The 15,352-nt window shown below is 37.9% G+C and overlaps 1 protein-coding gene and 6 non-coding genes across 8 annotated transcripts; all 7 read left to right on the plus strand.

The window, feature by feature from the left end:
- The first annotated feature begins 229 nt into the window (after positions 1–229).
- LOC116181252 lies at positions 230–4,494 on the plus strand. 2 transcript variants are annotated; one of them, XM_031501558.1, is made up of 2 exons: positions 230–275; positions 3,345–4,494. In XM_031501558.1, exons 1-2 carry the CDS (start codon positions 264–266, stop codon positions 4,260–4,262), a joined length of 930 nt encoding a protein of 309 aa, XP_031357418.1. In that variant the 5' UTR covers positions 230–263; the 3' UTR covers positions 4,263–4,494. The 2 variants fall into 2 exon arrangements, 1 of the variants encoding a protein (XP_031357418.1); XR_004147222.1 differs by having other exon boundaries at positions 231–1,533.
- Positions 4,495–10,063: 5,569 nt separating this feature from the next.
- On the plus strand, positions 10,064–10,136 carry Trnak-cuu. The gene has a single exon. It is a non-coding gene; the product is annotated as a tRNA-Lys (tRNA).
- Positions 10,137–10,199: 63 nt separating this feature from the next.
- On the plus strand, positions 10,200–10,272 carry Trnar-acg. Its single transcript has one exon. It is a non-coding gene; the product is annotated as a tRNA-Arg (tRNA).
- Positions 10,273–10,352: 80 nt separating this feature from the next.
- Trnak-cuu lies at positions 10,353–10,425 on the plus strand. Its single transcript has one exon. It is a non-coding gene; the product is annotated as a tRNA-Lys (tRNA).
- Positions 10,426–10,495: 70 nt separating this feature from the next.
- Positions 10,496–10,568, plus strand: Trnar-acg. The gene has a single exon. It is a non-coding gene; the product is annotated as a tRNA-Arg (tRNA).
- Positions 10,569–11,857: 1,289 nt separating this feature from the next.
- Trnar-acg lies at positions 11,858–11,930 on the plus strand. The gene has a single exon. It is a non-coding gene; the product is annotated as a tRNA-Arg (tRNA).
- Positions 11,931–11,997: 67 nt separating this feature from the next.
- On the plus strand, positions 11,998–12,070 carry Trnak-cuu. Its single transcript has one exon. It is a non-coding gene; the product is annotated as a tRNA-Lys (tRNA).
- The last annotated feature ends 3,282 nt before the right edge of the window (positions 12,071–15,352 follow it).

Consider the following 15,352-nt stretch of genomic DNA (forward strand, 5'->3'; position numbering starts at 1 on the left):
TCGCCACAAAAGCACGTTTAGTACATCAGAAACCTTCATGGGCATACGTTTGACCGTCTATTATATATCAGTGTCCAATCCTCAATATCACTTAGATTATACACCATGTAGTACACCCATGTAGTACTGTTGCGCACTAGGTTTAAAGAATAATATTTGAATTTCCCGCTACCCGCGTCTATCTTACTCGACCCACGCCCCTCTACGCTCATTTCACCTTTTAGTGCTCGTTGCGTACACATCGTGTTAGCTCCTCACTTCTTATGTTTTTAAGTGTAAGTTTTAACTTCTAATTCCTTTTGCCCTTAGGTTTTTAGGGTTTTAGTTATGAGTCCCTCAGAGGACATTTCTAGCGACTCGGAGGCTAATATTTCAAAACAAGATTTGGCAAAACGTTTATGTAAGTTGGAACGTAAGCTTCGCAAGGTCAAACGCCGCCATCGTGATCGTCACGTTTTCGAAGTAAACGCCGCGCCGTTCTTGTTCTCGCAGCTCCCTTCGCCGCCGGCGTTATAGAAGACCCAAAACCTTCGGCAACACAACGGTAATGCCGTGCTCGTGATTATCGCAGCCCGACCGGCGCGGAGTCACCGAGACATAGCGCAGATCGTTTCTTGCACGATTCGACAAGCGCTGAACGACTGGTTGATCATTTTCCGCGCAAAATGGCGCCAGCTGCGACTCTAACCTCCAGCGAGGGGGCTCCAGATCCTCCCGATTTTGACGACAGGGAGTCTCCTGTTTACAAATTCATAATGAAGACGATTTGCCGGAGGTTTTTTGCAGGTCTTAGGAGAGGATCCCCGACAAAACACCCCGGCGCCATTCAACCTTCACGAAGCTTTAAACTCCCGTTGGAGTCATGTGATTGCTAATGGCCTGTTTTCTTCGGAGCGCGACTCTTATCAGTTGCCATCGAATTGCGTCGCTTTGACCCCACCAATTCTTAATCCGGAGATTTGTTCTATTTTGTCGGGACCTAACCTAAAACGTGACAATGCATACTTGCAACTGCAGACACAACTAAGTCACGGTAGCTCGGCCTTAGCCTCGGCTGTTCATTTAATTCTTGAGAGTAAAGAAATTATTTCCCAAGATCTGACAGCTCGCTTATTGGCAGGATTGAGTGATGCAAGTCGCATACATTTAGACCTTCTCCATCAAATGTCACTCCGGCGTACTCTCATTTATCCTTCTCTAAGCAAATCAGTGAAGGTTATAGTCGAGAAATCTACTCCGCTTCAGTTTCTCTTTGGAAACGAGTTAGGAGAGCAAATAAAAGCTGCAAAATTAGTGGCTAAAGCTGGGAAGGACTTAAAGGCCCCGCCGGTATCACACTCCTCCACTGTTTCGTCCAGACGGACTTTTCCAAAGCTAGGCAGGGGGGAAAAGGGAGGAGAGAGCGCTAACCTTAGCCGGCCTTAATAGCGGGCCGTTAAACCGCAACCGCCCGGCTCGCTCAACGGGCAGAGCTCAGCCAGAGAAGGGCCAGCCCTCAAAAACACGTTACCATTACAAACGTCGACAGTAGAGGTACGTACATTGCTGCCCGCTGGTCGCTTAAAATTTTTTACCACACCTGGACCAAAATTACGACTTACTCTCAGCCTCTGTCTTGGATAAAAGGATATTGCTTTCCGTTTTCGTCAAAACCGTCGCAACAGCGACCGGTCTACAAAACCTTATCTAAATTAGAGAGGTTACACACACAGTCCGCAATCAAAGACTTACTAGCTCTAGGGGCTATACAACCCTGCACTCCTTGGAAAAACCAGTTTATCTCTAGTATCTTTTTGCGAACTAAACCAAATGGTACACAAAGATTTATTTTAAATCTAAAAGCACTTAACGAGTTTGTCTCTACTTCTCATTTCAAAATGGAAGACTATCGTACGGCGTCGCGGTTGTTACATAGGAACGCGTTCATGACCTCAATCGACCTGAAAGACGCCTATTTTTTTTTAGTACCGGTAGCCCCTCACCACGGGGTTATTTGCGTTTCGCTTTTGAGGATAATCTGTTTGAGTTCACTTGTCTTCCGTTTGGTCTGTGTTCCGCGCCTTATTGTTTTACCAAGCTTTTGAAACCTGTAGTCTCACATCTACGACAACAGGGCATCTCCTGCGTGAACTATCTAGACGATTTTTTAATCTTTGGTAAGACCAAAGAGGATTGCACACAAAACGTCGCGTATACCCTAAACGTTCTTACCACTTTAGGGTTCCTCATAAACTACGATAAAAGTTCGCTAGTACCTAGCCAGAGGCAACAGTTTCTGGGATTTATATTTAACAGTTCAACAATGCAGCTTGAACTCCCCTATGAGAAAGCTAGCCACTTAAAACTTTTAATTGACAATCGAATAAAGAATTCTAGTTGTTCCATTCGCGCGTTAGCAACTCTCATTGGTTCGCTTGTTGCGGTATGGCCCGCTACAAAGTACGGTTGGCTCTATACAAAATTATTAGCTAGAGAACAATATCTAGCACTTCTTGCCAGTCACGAAAATTACAACGCGCTTGTCACTTTGACATCAACTGCGTTTAAGGACATACGCTGGTGGAGCCAAACTGTTTAGATGCCTCTAACGATCTTCCCCAAGATGCTTTTGATGTGGAGTTATATACAGACGCTTCATTGACTGGGTGGGGCGCCTGTTGTAATACACAAACACTCACGGCTGGTGGTCCCCAAAGGAAAAAACGTACCACATCAACATCCTCGAACTTCTCGCTATTTTTTATGGCCTACAATCTTTTGTATAGGATTCGACAAGGGTTAATGTACTAATTCGGACTGATAACACCACAGCTCTCGGGTACATCAACAAAATTGGGGGCATTCAATATCCTGCTCTTAGCCGCTTATTACGCGACATTTGGCAATGGTGCGAACACCGCCATATTTGGTTGTTCGCGTCACACATGAGCTCCCAAAATAATTGGAGGGCTGATAGAGCCTCTCGCGTCCTCCCAACTGATACCGAATGGTCGCTTGACGAAACCACTTTCGATATAATTAGCCATTCTCTAGGAAAGCCTTCGATAGATCTTTTCGCGTCCCACCACAATTTCAAATGTGAAAAGTAAGTCTCTTGGAGACCAGATCCTGGAGCGTGGGCAGTCGATGCCTTTACCGTAAGGTGGACCAACAAGTTTTTTTACGCGTTTCCGCCGTTTTCTCTTATTTTACGAGATCTACAAAAACTTATCCAGGATCGAGCTGAAGGGTATTTTAGTCGTACCTCTTTGGCCAGGGTAACCTTGGTACCCGTTGTTCCAAGAGTTAACCAAAAAGGCAGAAGTTTTTCCTCCAAAAACTTATACGTTATCTTCTATTTTTAGTCACCAACATCCGCTGTCAAGCACACTTACCCTGGTGGCCGCGCACTTATCTGCGAAGCTTTTCGCAAGAAAGAAGTCCCGGACTGTGCCATCGACACCATGGTAGAATCCATCTCCGCCTCGACCATGCGACAGTATGAAACAACTTATCGACAGTGGTGGAACTTCTGCAGCGAACGATCTCTCTCTCCTTATCAAGCACCCTCCATAATAGAATTTTTACAGCGGGTGTTCGAGGGAAACAATCTCCAGTACGGTAGCATGAATTCCCATCGCTCCGCGTTGGCGCTTATTAATTTGCAACCGCTGTCAAACGATGCGCGTCTTTCGCGCTTTATGAAAGGAATCTCTAGATTAAGATCTTCGAAACCGCGTTATAATAGCACCTGGGACCCTAACGTTGTGCTTGAGTACCTTCAGAAACTCGGACCTAATTTTACTTTAACCCTGAAGGATTTGTCAGCCAACCTAGTTACTTTGTTAGCTCTGGCCACAGGCCATCGCCTTCAGACAATCCAGTTAATCAAATTATCAAACATACATACCTCTGCACAGGGCATACAGATTCCTATCACTGGCCCCGTTAAAACGTCGGGTTCCAATCGATCTCAGCCTTGTCTGCAAATACCAAGATTTGCTGAAAATCCCTTACTCTGTGTAGCTACTACTTTGATTGACTACATAGAGGCCACAAAACCCCTTCAGACTCCGAATCAGGACTACCTGTTTATTACTTTTAAAGAGCCTTATAAAACCGCTACCAAACAATCCATCAGTCGCTGGATTAAAAACACATTGCTTACGGCTGGATTGGATACAAATGGTTTCAAGCCGCATTCGTTCCGTCACGCATCCACTTCTGCGGCTTATAGGCATGGGCTTTCTCTCTCAAATACCCTATCATCACCGGGCAGCTAGTACAAGAAAACTATCATATTTCATTTCGGTGAATAGTTTCGGTTGTATACACAACCAGTTTACACTGTTTAGTTAGGATATTCGGTTATTAAAGGTTACTTTATAAGACAACAGAGTTGTCTCAGCTTGCACGGGCCGAATTAATCCAGATCTCTAAACAACTACATGGTGTATAATCTAAGTGATATTGAGGATTGGACACTGATATATAATTAGTGATCAAGCGAACTTACCTTAAGAGTAATCGGGAGCTGCTCCAGTACTTTCTAAGGGACGCAGCGGTAGGAGACGAAGTATTCGAAACTGCCAGTAAAGGTGGAGCTTAAAAATGATAAAGTATAACGTGCTATCCCTACCCTACACGCGTATAGTACCTACTCCGTTCAGTTCAGTCATTTCATTTCAATGTAACATGAATAGACAATTGAATAAGGAATTTATTTACACATATCACATATGTAGGTACTTACTCGATTTATTTTTTTTATTTCATACTGACCCGTAGATGGTCGATTACTATCAATTTACGTCCGTGAGTGTCGCTAAGCAACACTTACCGGACTGTTATTTATACTTACACCAAATTTGACATCTTCAAACAATTCATTAAAAACTCCAACATAAATTTGACCATAATTATTTATTTGGAACATTAACATTTATTGTAAAAGAACAATTTGTGGTTCCCGCACCACTAACGCCTGGGTTATTACTAGATATCGAGTTAGTAGTTTGATTCCCTCCGAGGCTCTGCTGTAGAACTGCAATAAAATTCTCGTCATGAATTGATTTATTGGAAAGCGTAAGCGGGTACGAAAGATCACCTTTGAAACTCGATCAGGGTAAACGCATGTTTTGAGTTCCATAAGATACCACCAAACCCTACCCCCACCTAACCCTTAAAAAACCCTCAAAGGGTTGAAAATGCCTATTGTTGTTTTTTGGGAATACGTATCTTGAAATCAAAGCTATTTAGGGAAAAATATGAAGATAGAAAAATTTAAGCATATATATATTTTCCTATAAAACCTATACCTATACAGGGTCATTCTTGACGAGCGTCAGTTAGAAAGATATGGAAAACATTATCATAATAAAAACAAAAGAATAACAACAAGCGACTTAATTTTTTTTATCAATTTGCCACAAGAAGTAACTAAAACATGGAATATCTCGGAAACCGTTTGAAGGAGCTTTTGACATTTTGTATCAAATTAAAGGTCTGGGAAAAAGGAAAACAAGGGTGAAGAACAAAATGGGGGGTGTCATTTGAAAAAATGGAGTATTTGTGGAGTGGGTATTTAAAAGTTTAAAAGTTGAGAGCTTTGAAAAAGTGACGTAGTCTCACTTTCTTAGACTGTTACGCATACCATAAGAAAATTCGATCTTTCTTTAAAAAATCAGTGCAAACGGTGTTGCAATATCTCTCACCGTTTTCGAATAATAAATTTTTAAAGTTACCCCTGCAAATTCAATTTTTTACATAAAAAGTTGAATATCGGCGAAGCCCTTGGAGCAAAGGGTTAACTATGGGGTATCGTTGTACTCCAAATTCGACGTAGAATCCGAAAATGTAGAAAAAATAGAGGGTCCCTATTTAAAATATCAAAGTTGATGGCTACTTCCGGTATTTCCGGAAGTGGCGCCATCTTAAAAATATTTTAGTTCAATTCATCATGTGCCAAAACCCTTAAAGAACTTATTAGTTTATCTTCATTTTCAAAGGTTTTCCATATCTTTCTAACTGACGCTCGTCAAGAATGACCCTGTATATTTTCCTGTACCAGTGGCGGAGTTATGATATTAATTTTGGTTATTTTTAAAAAGACTAATGTTTTAATTTCTGATTGAAATAAAGACAAATTTTTCAAAAATATTTAGTTCATTAAGTCACTATGCCAAACAAAATTTATATATGTTGCGGCCAGGAAATTGAAAACCAAATAAAGTCATGGATATTTAAAAATGTCAACATAAATTAGGACCTCTAAAAATGTTATTTTTGCCATGCACGCCATTTCTGAATGCGATACCACATCTGGGCTTTTCAACAAATAGGAAATATTATTTTGTCTAGATATACCTACTGTAGACAAGGAAGAAATATAACAAATGACAGATTAAGGACCTTGACGTTCTCTACCAGCAATATGTAGTACAGCAAAATTTAAATAAGGATTTTATTTTAGCATAGCTTCCACCAGCTCTGAAGGCAGCTCAGTACCAATAACCATGCGTTTTTAGGACTTTTTAACAAGTATTTTCTTTGAAAAGATTAATTATATTATTAAGAAGCTCCTAGCGAGTTCAGAATTTTGGTCTTTTTGTCCGTCCGTCCGTCCGTATGTGGACAAGATAACTCCCGAACGGTTTCGAATTTTCCAATTCTGTTTTCAGTATTTCGTTTATCATCACCCAAGGAAAAGATGTTCAGTGATCCAGGAGCTCGTTTGCTATATTTGTTACAAGTTTATTCTTATTTGACTCTATCGCTTCAATTCCTCTAGTTTCATTATACCTTCTTTACAAAGGCCTCAAAGCTGGAATGTAATACTGACCCGGATGATTTTCCTTTTTAGTTTCAAACATGGCTGAATAATAACTTACCAATGCAGGAGTGGATCAAGACATACATGGACCTCGAAAGGGTTCTAAAGCAAATTTTTTGCAACTGTTCGTCAGGCGGTTGCAAAAAAGCTTGCTCGTGGCGAAAAATTGGTCTAAAGTGTACCCTAGCTTGTAGAATTGTAGACAGTTATAGAGTCTGACGAATTAATATAGGTATAGAAATAATTAAAAACTTATGCTATGTTAAGTATTCATTTGCCTAAACGGATCGTATTTTAGTTACACTACCTCATAATAAGTTACCCTACTGCACTGCATAGATACCTACTGACTACAATATATTACAATATATTATCGTTTTAATGCATTAAAAAAGGGATGACATAAAAAATTAGTACTGCCACTGTTATGATTTTTTATTTCATTAGAATAGGCACGAAATGAATGTTCTTACCTAAATATTTTTGAGAAATTTCTCTAGATTTAACAAAAAAAAATAAAAAATTAGATTTATTTTTTAAAATAAAATTAACATTACAACTTCGCCACTGGTACAGCACCAAACCTACGCTTTCATTTGTCTATCTTCACATTCTTTTGCAAATAGCGTTGTTTTCAAGATATTGACAAAAAACTTAAAAAAATCCCTTTCAAAGGTAGTTTGGAGGTGACAGACACGGCGGATCACTTATGGGGTTTGGTGGTATTTTAAGGACTCCAAAATCAACTTATTTACCAAATTTCAGCTTGTCAGTAATTTTTTCACGGTTAGACTGGGTCGACCCTGACGCTTTGGTGTAATCGGGGTTGGAAAGTTTCCAGAATTTTTAACATAAAAAAAGGGATTGTATGACATAAATTCCCACATCAAATTTAAAGACAATTAATTTCTCTACAAAATGGTATTTTTACCTCGAGCTAAAGTGCAACTATCAGTGTTCGAAGCATTGTGTTGTGAATTTTCAATCGTTTTTAATAAATTTACAATATTAGCGGTCATTTTCGGAGATCCATTTTTTGGTATGTTAATCAGCAGTAGGGCTGGGCGATTACGGGTTTGAATAATCGATAATCGATTATGAAAAATAATCGATTACACTGATTAATCGATTAATCAAATAATCGATTAATCAAATAATCGATTAATCAAATAATCGTTTAATCAAATAATCGATTAATCAAATAATCGATTAATCAAATCATCGATTAATCAAATCATCGATTAATCAAATAATCGATTAATCACCTAATCGTTTAATCAAAAGTCGATTGTCACGTACAAGGAGTGATAAATATCTGTTTGTATGCATTAATACGTTAATTATTTAATAATAAAAATAAAAAATAATTCCATTACTCTTTTCATCAAATCGTTCATTACTAGGCAGATCGATTAATCAATAATCAACAAAGTGTCCCTGGTTCGAATCCGGGTTCGGGCATGGATATTTGCAAATGCATAGTGGGTTGGTTGGTAGAACAGCCTTGGCTGAAACCCTGTCCATTTGAAAATGAAGGTCAAAAATAAAAATAAATAAATAAAAATAAATGATTAGGCAGCTTACTCTCCGATGAGGTGTGCTTTAGTTTTGATGATACAATCTTAATTCATTTTAGCTGCTTAAAGTGACGTTTTAACATCCGCTATAAAATAAAATAATACTTGTGAGCTGTGAGTGCTCCTTTTTGCGTAAACTGATGATCCAGCTAATAATAATCAATTAAAATTTACTTAATAATTGATTAATCAAACAATCGATTAATCAAATAACCGATTAATCAAATAATCGATTAATCAAACAATCGATTAATCAAATAACCGATTAATCAAATAATCGATTAATCAAATAATCGATTAATCAAATAATAGATTAATCAAATAATCGATTAATCAAATAATCGATTAATCGATTAATTTAATAGGATAATCAAATCCGATTATCGATTATCGTTTGATTATAATCGATTAATCGATTTTTTTGCCCAACGCTAATCAGCAGAATATCTACTTCTACTCAGTTATTTTTTGATTGACAGAAATTTTATATGAAGGTTTCTAGGGGGACAGAATAGATTGACTAGACTAGTATACAATATATCGTCAATCGCAGTAATTATAAGAAATAACGAAAATATACCAGCGCACGCCTATGACTGCTCACATCCCCAGCATGTATTGCCGAAGTAGGTACCATCCCCATACATTGCTGCTGCACATTTTTAATTTCTCACTTCAAATACCTATATGTTTGGTGGAAAATATTTGTTATCCGCTACGGCGCTACTTCTATGTAAAAATAATTATACTCTTTCGTAGGCCGGGTGGTTTATTACTCCTAGGTCTGAGACATACTATCTATAAATAAATTTGATTGTTGTACGAAATGTAGCAAAAAAATTGCAAACATTCTGACGGAAAGACCAACCTTAATTACATACCTATACCTATGTGCAAATTACGCACATTAATTCTGAAGAACAAAAATATACTGTTTACTTTTAATAAAAACTTGTTAATTTGAGGGTTCAAAATTGTGCTAACCAACAATCAATTTCGAATAATTTCAATGCTACTTTGTTTTGAGGTACAACAATTTTATCATTGCACGGAATTGTCTCACATTTGTGTCCCATGTAATAATTGCCTTGGACGCAAATGAAGCGAGCGAAAGGTTTCCGACACATAATCACAGTTAAAAGATAAGAAAATTTCCTTGCATTTTTAGCACCTCCCATAAATGCATTTGTCTCACAAGTTTCTCTGTCTATATAAAAGTTCGGTGATTTGCCGTAATGTGACGCTAAGATACAGACTTAAATATTTGCAAAACAGTGCCTCCGTTCTCCCCATAAAATGACAAAAACGGACTGTCTTTTTAATGATCTTTTTGTATATACTAATAAATAAAGAGCTAATGTATGGCCTCTCTAATAGTAAAATTTTCATTTTTTGCTTTTTTAAGAAGAAATTGATCTTTAAAAATCACTAAAATGTCGCAACTTTAACGCCATATATTTTGTTTTTTTCGATTGTTTTTAAAAAAAGTGGCATTAGAGAAGCACGGCGGCATTCTTTCTGAATCGATATCACTCATCACATCAGTAAAATACCTTTGTCATACTTTAAATTTATAGGGACAACGTAGAGATGTTTAGGCATTTAATATGCGGAGTCCTGATTCTTAACCGCAGCCAATTTTGTCCATTACCGATGACTAATCAAAACTTTACAAGCCCGGCTAGCTCAGTCGGTAGAGCATGAGACTCTTAATCTCAGGGTCGTGGGTTCGAGCCCCACGTTGGGCGATTTTTTATATTCATCATAAAAACTAACAACATTGTTCAACAAAGGCCTGAGGACTGTAAAAAGGTCCTGTGGCGCAACGGATAACGCGTCTGACTACGGATCAGAAGATTCCAGGTTCGAATCCTGGCAGGATCGAAGTATTTTTTGGGACTGAATTTCCCCTCGGCCAGAAGGTCGTACAAAGGTCACGTTACAACAAGATTAGTAACGAACAAGCCCGGCTAGCTCAGTCGGTAGAGCATGAGACTCTTAATCTCAGGGTCGTGGGTTCGAGCCCCACGTTGGGCGATTTTTTAAGTGCAACATAAAAACTAACGACATTGTTCAGCAAAGGCTAGTAGCCTGCCAATTGTAGAAAGGTCCTGTGGCGCAACGGATAACGCGTCTGACTACGGATCAGAAGATTCCAGGTTCGAATCCTGGCAGGATCGCACATTTTTTAAATATGATTTAAGTCAAAAACCCAAAAAATAATTGCAATAAATAGAGACGTTGGAAATCAGAAACTCATAACACAATATAATTCCAATAATAATAATATATAATAAGCCAAAGTAGAAACTGACTTGGTGTATTCTAACTTTCTAAAAATCAGTTTTGTGAAAGCTATGAAAAAATACTCTAAACGTCAAATTTGTATTGAAAGTAACAATTAACTTCACCTATCTCATCCCATTCCCTTAAGGAGAAGGAGGACTGTAAAGGATTTATGTCCACCATCAAAAAATGACTAAAACATTTTGTATGTCGTAACGTAATTATTAAAACTTTCGTTCCTTCAATGAACGACAATTTGTTCCATTACTATGTGAACTATGAATACTATATTATTAACGCCCTTTCACGATACGTTAAGGTTAGAACTACTGCAATGTTCAAATAGGTGTGGAAAAAATGATTAGCTCATAAATCACACCCAGATACGGATTAACTTAATTTTTTACTTTTTTACTAACTATCCCAACCATTCACCCTTAAGAATAGTTCGATTTCAACTATCACTAATAAACTTACCCAAGGGGTTAAAGATAAATTTCAGACGAATTCGCATACCTGAAACAAAAAAAAGCACATTTTAGTAAAGCAAGATGCATCACTAAGTTAATATTTAATTCGACAATAGTATATTGAAAGACAAGTGTTACAATGCGACCTATTGTAATACGACTATCTTGTGGCACGAGTGGCGACGCGAAGCGTAGCCACGAGTGTCCGCAAGATAGGAGTATTACAATAAAGCATTGTAACACGCGTTTTTCATACTATTTTTTCTATTTCGGTGCTTTAATTTAATTAAAAAAATCATTATCAGAAACTATAGGGAACATTAGAACTAACATGTTTTATGTTGGGAACACTTTTTATGCCGTTAAGTTTTAAGTTGGCAGCGTAGTAAGACTGACATTTTGAAGTTCAAACATGGAAGTACCCAACGAAGTACCTACTTGTACTAACTAGTAACTGCCAACTTAAGAGATGAGTTACCAAAAAAAACGACTATAATCACTGTCTTTGTACAACTGTTTTCCGCCGAAAACAGTTGTACAAAATCATCATTGTGACACCGAAATAGAAAAAAATATATTCTGTGTCGAAGGTTATATTAGTTAGACCCTACGATAAAGATAGACGGACAGATCCGACAGGTAAAGCGCATTTTTTTCAAAATGGTAAAAGTGGTTTAGTCTGTGGTCTCAAATCAGGCGGTAAATTGCATCAAGGTCCTGTGGCGCAACGGATAACGCGTCTGACTACGGATCAGAAGATTCCAGGTTCGAATCCTGGCAGGATCGCAGTAATTTTTTCAAACTAAAACCTTCTTCAAAAGTTAAAAATGACCATAAGGTCAGGGACAAACAAGCCCGGCTAGCTCAGTCGGTAGAGCATGAGACTCTTAATCTCAGGGTCGTGGGTTCGAGCCCCACGTTGGGCGAATAATTTTGCTTCGTCGGTGTAATGTTTTTTACCCAATTTTTAAACGGTGCGTGTGAAAAATGTCTGGAAAACAACGGGAGATATGTGGGAACTATGAGAAAGATGGATGATGGCCTATTACCAAAAATTTCCTTTTGTTTCCCAACCATTTTCTAGAATTTGCCTTGTTTGGGAAGGGAAACAAGAGGAAGATTTTGGTAGTAGGAGGAATTCTGAGAAATTTTGAGCAAAAACCATAGGTAGTTTTGTCCTTCCTTCGACTAACTTCCGGCCCCATTCAGTAGACGGTAACCGGTTTCCCCCACTCTTAAAGAGCGATAGAAAGATAAAGACACCAATTAATTTTTGTTTATCCGTTGCTCACCTCAGCGAATGTTGGTGACAGGCTGCTTTTGAGGAAACTGGAGAGCTCTAGGAGCGCAGAGGGTGCAATGGCTTTATTATAAAGATGATGGATATCTCCAAATTAGGTACATTAAATATGTCGCAGAGGAGAATGGAATTTGAATAAGCGAATTTTGTGTTTTAAAGCTCCGATATAAAAGTCTATTTTAGGTACCGAGCTATTAAAAACAAGGGTAGCAGTAGGAGGGAAAACATAAACTGAGGCTTACAGAGAAGACCGAAAGGAAACGATTCAGGTCATTTGCGTGGGTGAATTTTATTAATATTAGGAATTTGTTGAGGTTAAGAGAGCCGGACGTAAGCCGGAGATCAAATGCAACATAGATAAGTGTGATAACAGATTAAAGGGTCAACAAAGTCAAGACCGACGCTAAAATTGTGAAGATAAGCAACACACCATACATTCAAGTATTCTAGTAGCAAACTGACAGTAATCACGTAAGAAGGGCTAACCTCCAAGGCGTTGAGTCTGGCGAATCCTCACCGTACGTGTATCAGACAACAGAAAAGCCTGGTAATGCAAGGAGTAGCACATGAAAAAGAAGAAGTTGAGGAAGGAACTATGGAAAAAAGCTTAGGTGGATACGGAGGAATATTTAGAAGAAGCAAGAAGATTTGGAGCATTTCAACTAGGAAAGAGTACTAGTCCAATGCGTGGAACAGAACAAGAAACTACCAAAATACGCTAAGAATTTGAAAGTTTCGAACATCCGGATTAACGAAGACTACACCAAGGAAATACAACAGGAGTGGAAACAGTTCATCCCAAGAATGAAAGAGGCCACCAGGTAAAGAAGAGGAAGTAATTACGGAGACACAAAGAAGAAGGGGAAAGGAATAACAGAAATGGAAAACGGCCATCTATTAGTATGGAGTGGCATAGAAAATAAAGAAAGAGCGCAAGAAGGAATTGGGCGTATTTTTAGTAAGGACCTCAAAAGAACGATAAATAAATGGGAAGCCATATCAGAAAGAATCTTAGTGGTTGAATGAAAAGAGCAAACAGATAGAAAAAGTAATTTCAGTATACGGGTCCAACGAAGATAAAATAGGGCAAAGAAAAGAAGAATTTTGGGAGCAACCAGAGGAAAGATATGGGTAATAGGGGACATGAATCCAAGGGTAGGAAACGACAAAACAACACACAAAGTAATAAGAAAATTTGGAGAAGAAACTTTGAACAATAATAGAAGAAGGCTGCTGGATTTCTGCACAGTAGGTACATAACCTGATTATCGCAAATTCCTTTTTCCAACACAAGGGGATATATAAATACACAAGAGTAGTATCAAGCAGAAAAGAATATTCGGTAATAGATTACATAATAATAGAAAAAGAAAACAGAAAGCTGATTAAGGATGTGACGGTTAAAAGAGGATACGAATTGGGGAGTAATCACTTTCGAACAGAAAAAGGGCATCGAGAAATGCACAGAGAGCAAGGAAGTGGCCAAAGGACACGAAGAAGAAGTAAAAAGAAGAATATTAAGCAGCAAGGAAGCAATAGAAAATAAAGGAACAGAAGAATTGTGGGAAATATTAAAAAAAATAGTAATTGAAGCAGCCAAAAATACATGTGGAACATGCAGAGAAAATAGAAACAAAAAACAAACGGCACGGTGGACGGAAGAAATTGAGCAGCAAGTAAGAATGAAGACAAAATGGCAACAGTACCTGAAGAATAGAGCAGAACGAAATTATGAAGAGGAGCCAAGAATAAAAGTGGAAAAATTAGTGAGAGAGGGCTAACAAATATCATGGGCAGGAGTCAAACAGAACAACAAAGAAAACCAAAAATTATTCTTCAAAGTTTTAAAAAGTCACAGATATAATAAGAAGACAGGTCTCATAGGGAAAGGGAGTGTTCTAAGGAATCGTGTTATTGCAACCTGCACACAGGAATGGGTAGAAAAGTCAAGGGAAATTCTGTCGAAGTGAAAACTATACGAGTTATACAAAGAACGGCACTATACAAGACTGCCCTAGGTGAACCGAATTCACAAAAATTAGCTGTTCTCTATTAACAATGTTGCTGTTACCCTAGAATAATAATTGGTACACTCAAATAAGTAGGGTCGTTAGGTTATCGAAATTCGTTGACGATGCAATTACAATTAGAAATAAACATTGAGAACTAAGTCCGAGTAGTTACATTGACAAACTCTAGGTCTAGATAATCTAAGATTGCCTTTTTTGAACCCCTCAAGAAAAATTGTCTCAGATCGACCCGGAAAAAAAATTTTCTTATAGAATGTGGCCTGTAGAAATTTTGGTGCAGTCGATTTTTGGTTAAAAAGGAAGGCCTTTTTTTGAGGCCTTCAAAAAAAATTGTCCATGATCGACCCGGAAAAAAAATTTTCTTATAGAATGAGGCCATAATTTCAAACAGTTCCAAGATTGGGCTACTAGTTCAAAAGTTACAGCCCTTTGAATTTTCTTTCGAAATTGGCTTCTTTTCTAGTCTATAACTTTTGATTGAGAAGTCTGATCGAAAAAGTACGAATTGTTTTGGATTCTACGCTCCAAAATTAATAAGAAAAAGTGTTTTCCCGAGAAATTTTGGTGTAGTCGATTTTTGGTAAAAAAGGAAGGTTATACACTGCCTTTTTTTTGAGCCCCGAATAGAAAATTGTCTCAGATCGACCCGGAAAAAATTTTTTCTTATAGAATGTGGCCTGTAGAATCCATAATTTCAAACAGTTCCAAGATTGGGCTACTAGTTCAAAAGTTACAGCCCTTTGAATTTTCTTTCGAAGTTGGTTTCTTTTCTAGTCTATAACTTTTGATTGAGAAGTCTGATCGAAAAAGTACGAATTGTTTTGGATTCTACGCACCAAAATTAATAAAAAAAAAAGTGTTTTAATAAGAAAAAGAAG

The sequence above is a fragment of the Photinus pyralis genome, unplaced genomic scaffold, assembly GCF_008802855.1.
Source record: "Photinus pyralis isolate 1611_PpyrPB1 unplaced genomic scaffold, Ppyr1.3 Ppyr1.4_LG1, whole genome shotgun sequence".
In the NCBI taxonomy this organism is placed as follows: Eukaryota; Metazoa; Arthropoda; class Insecta; order Coleoptera; family Lampyridae; genus Photinus; species Photinus pyralis.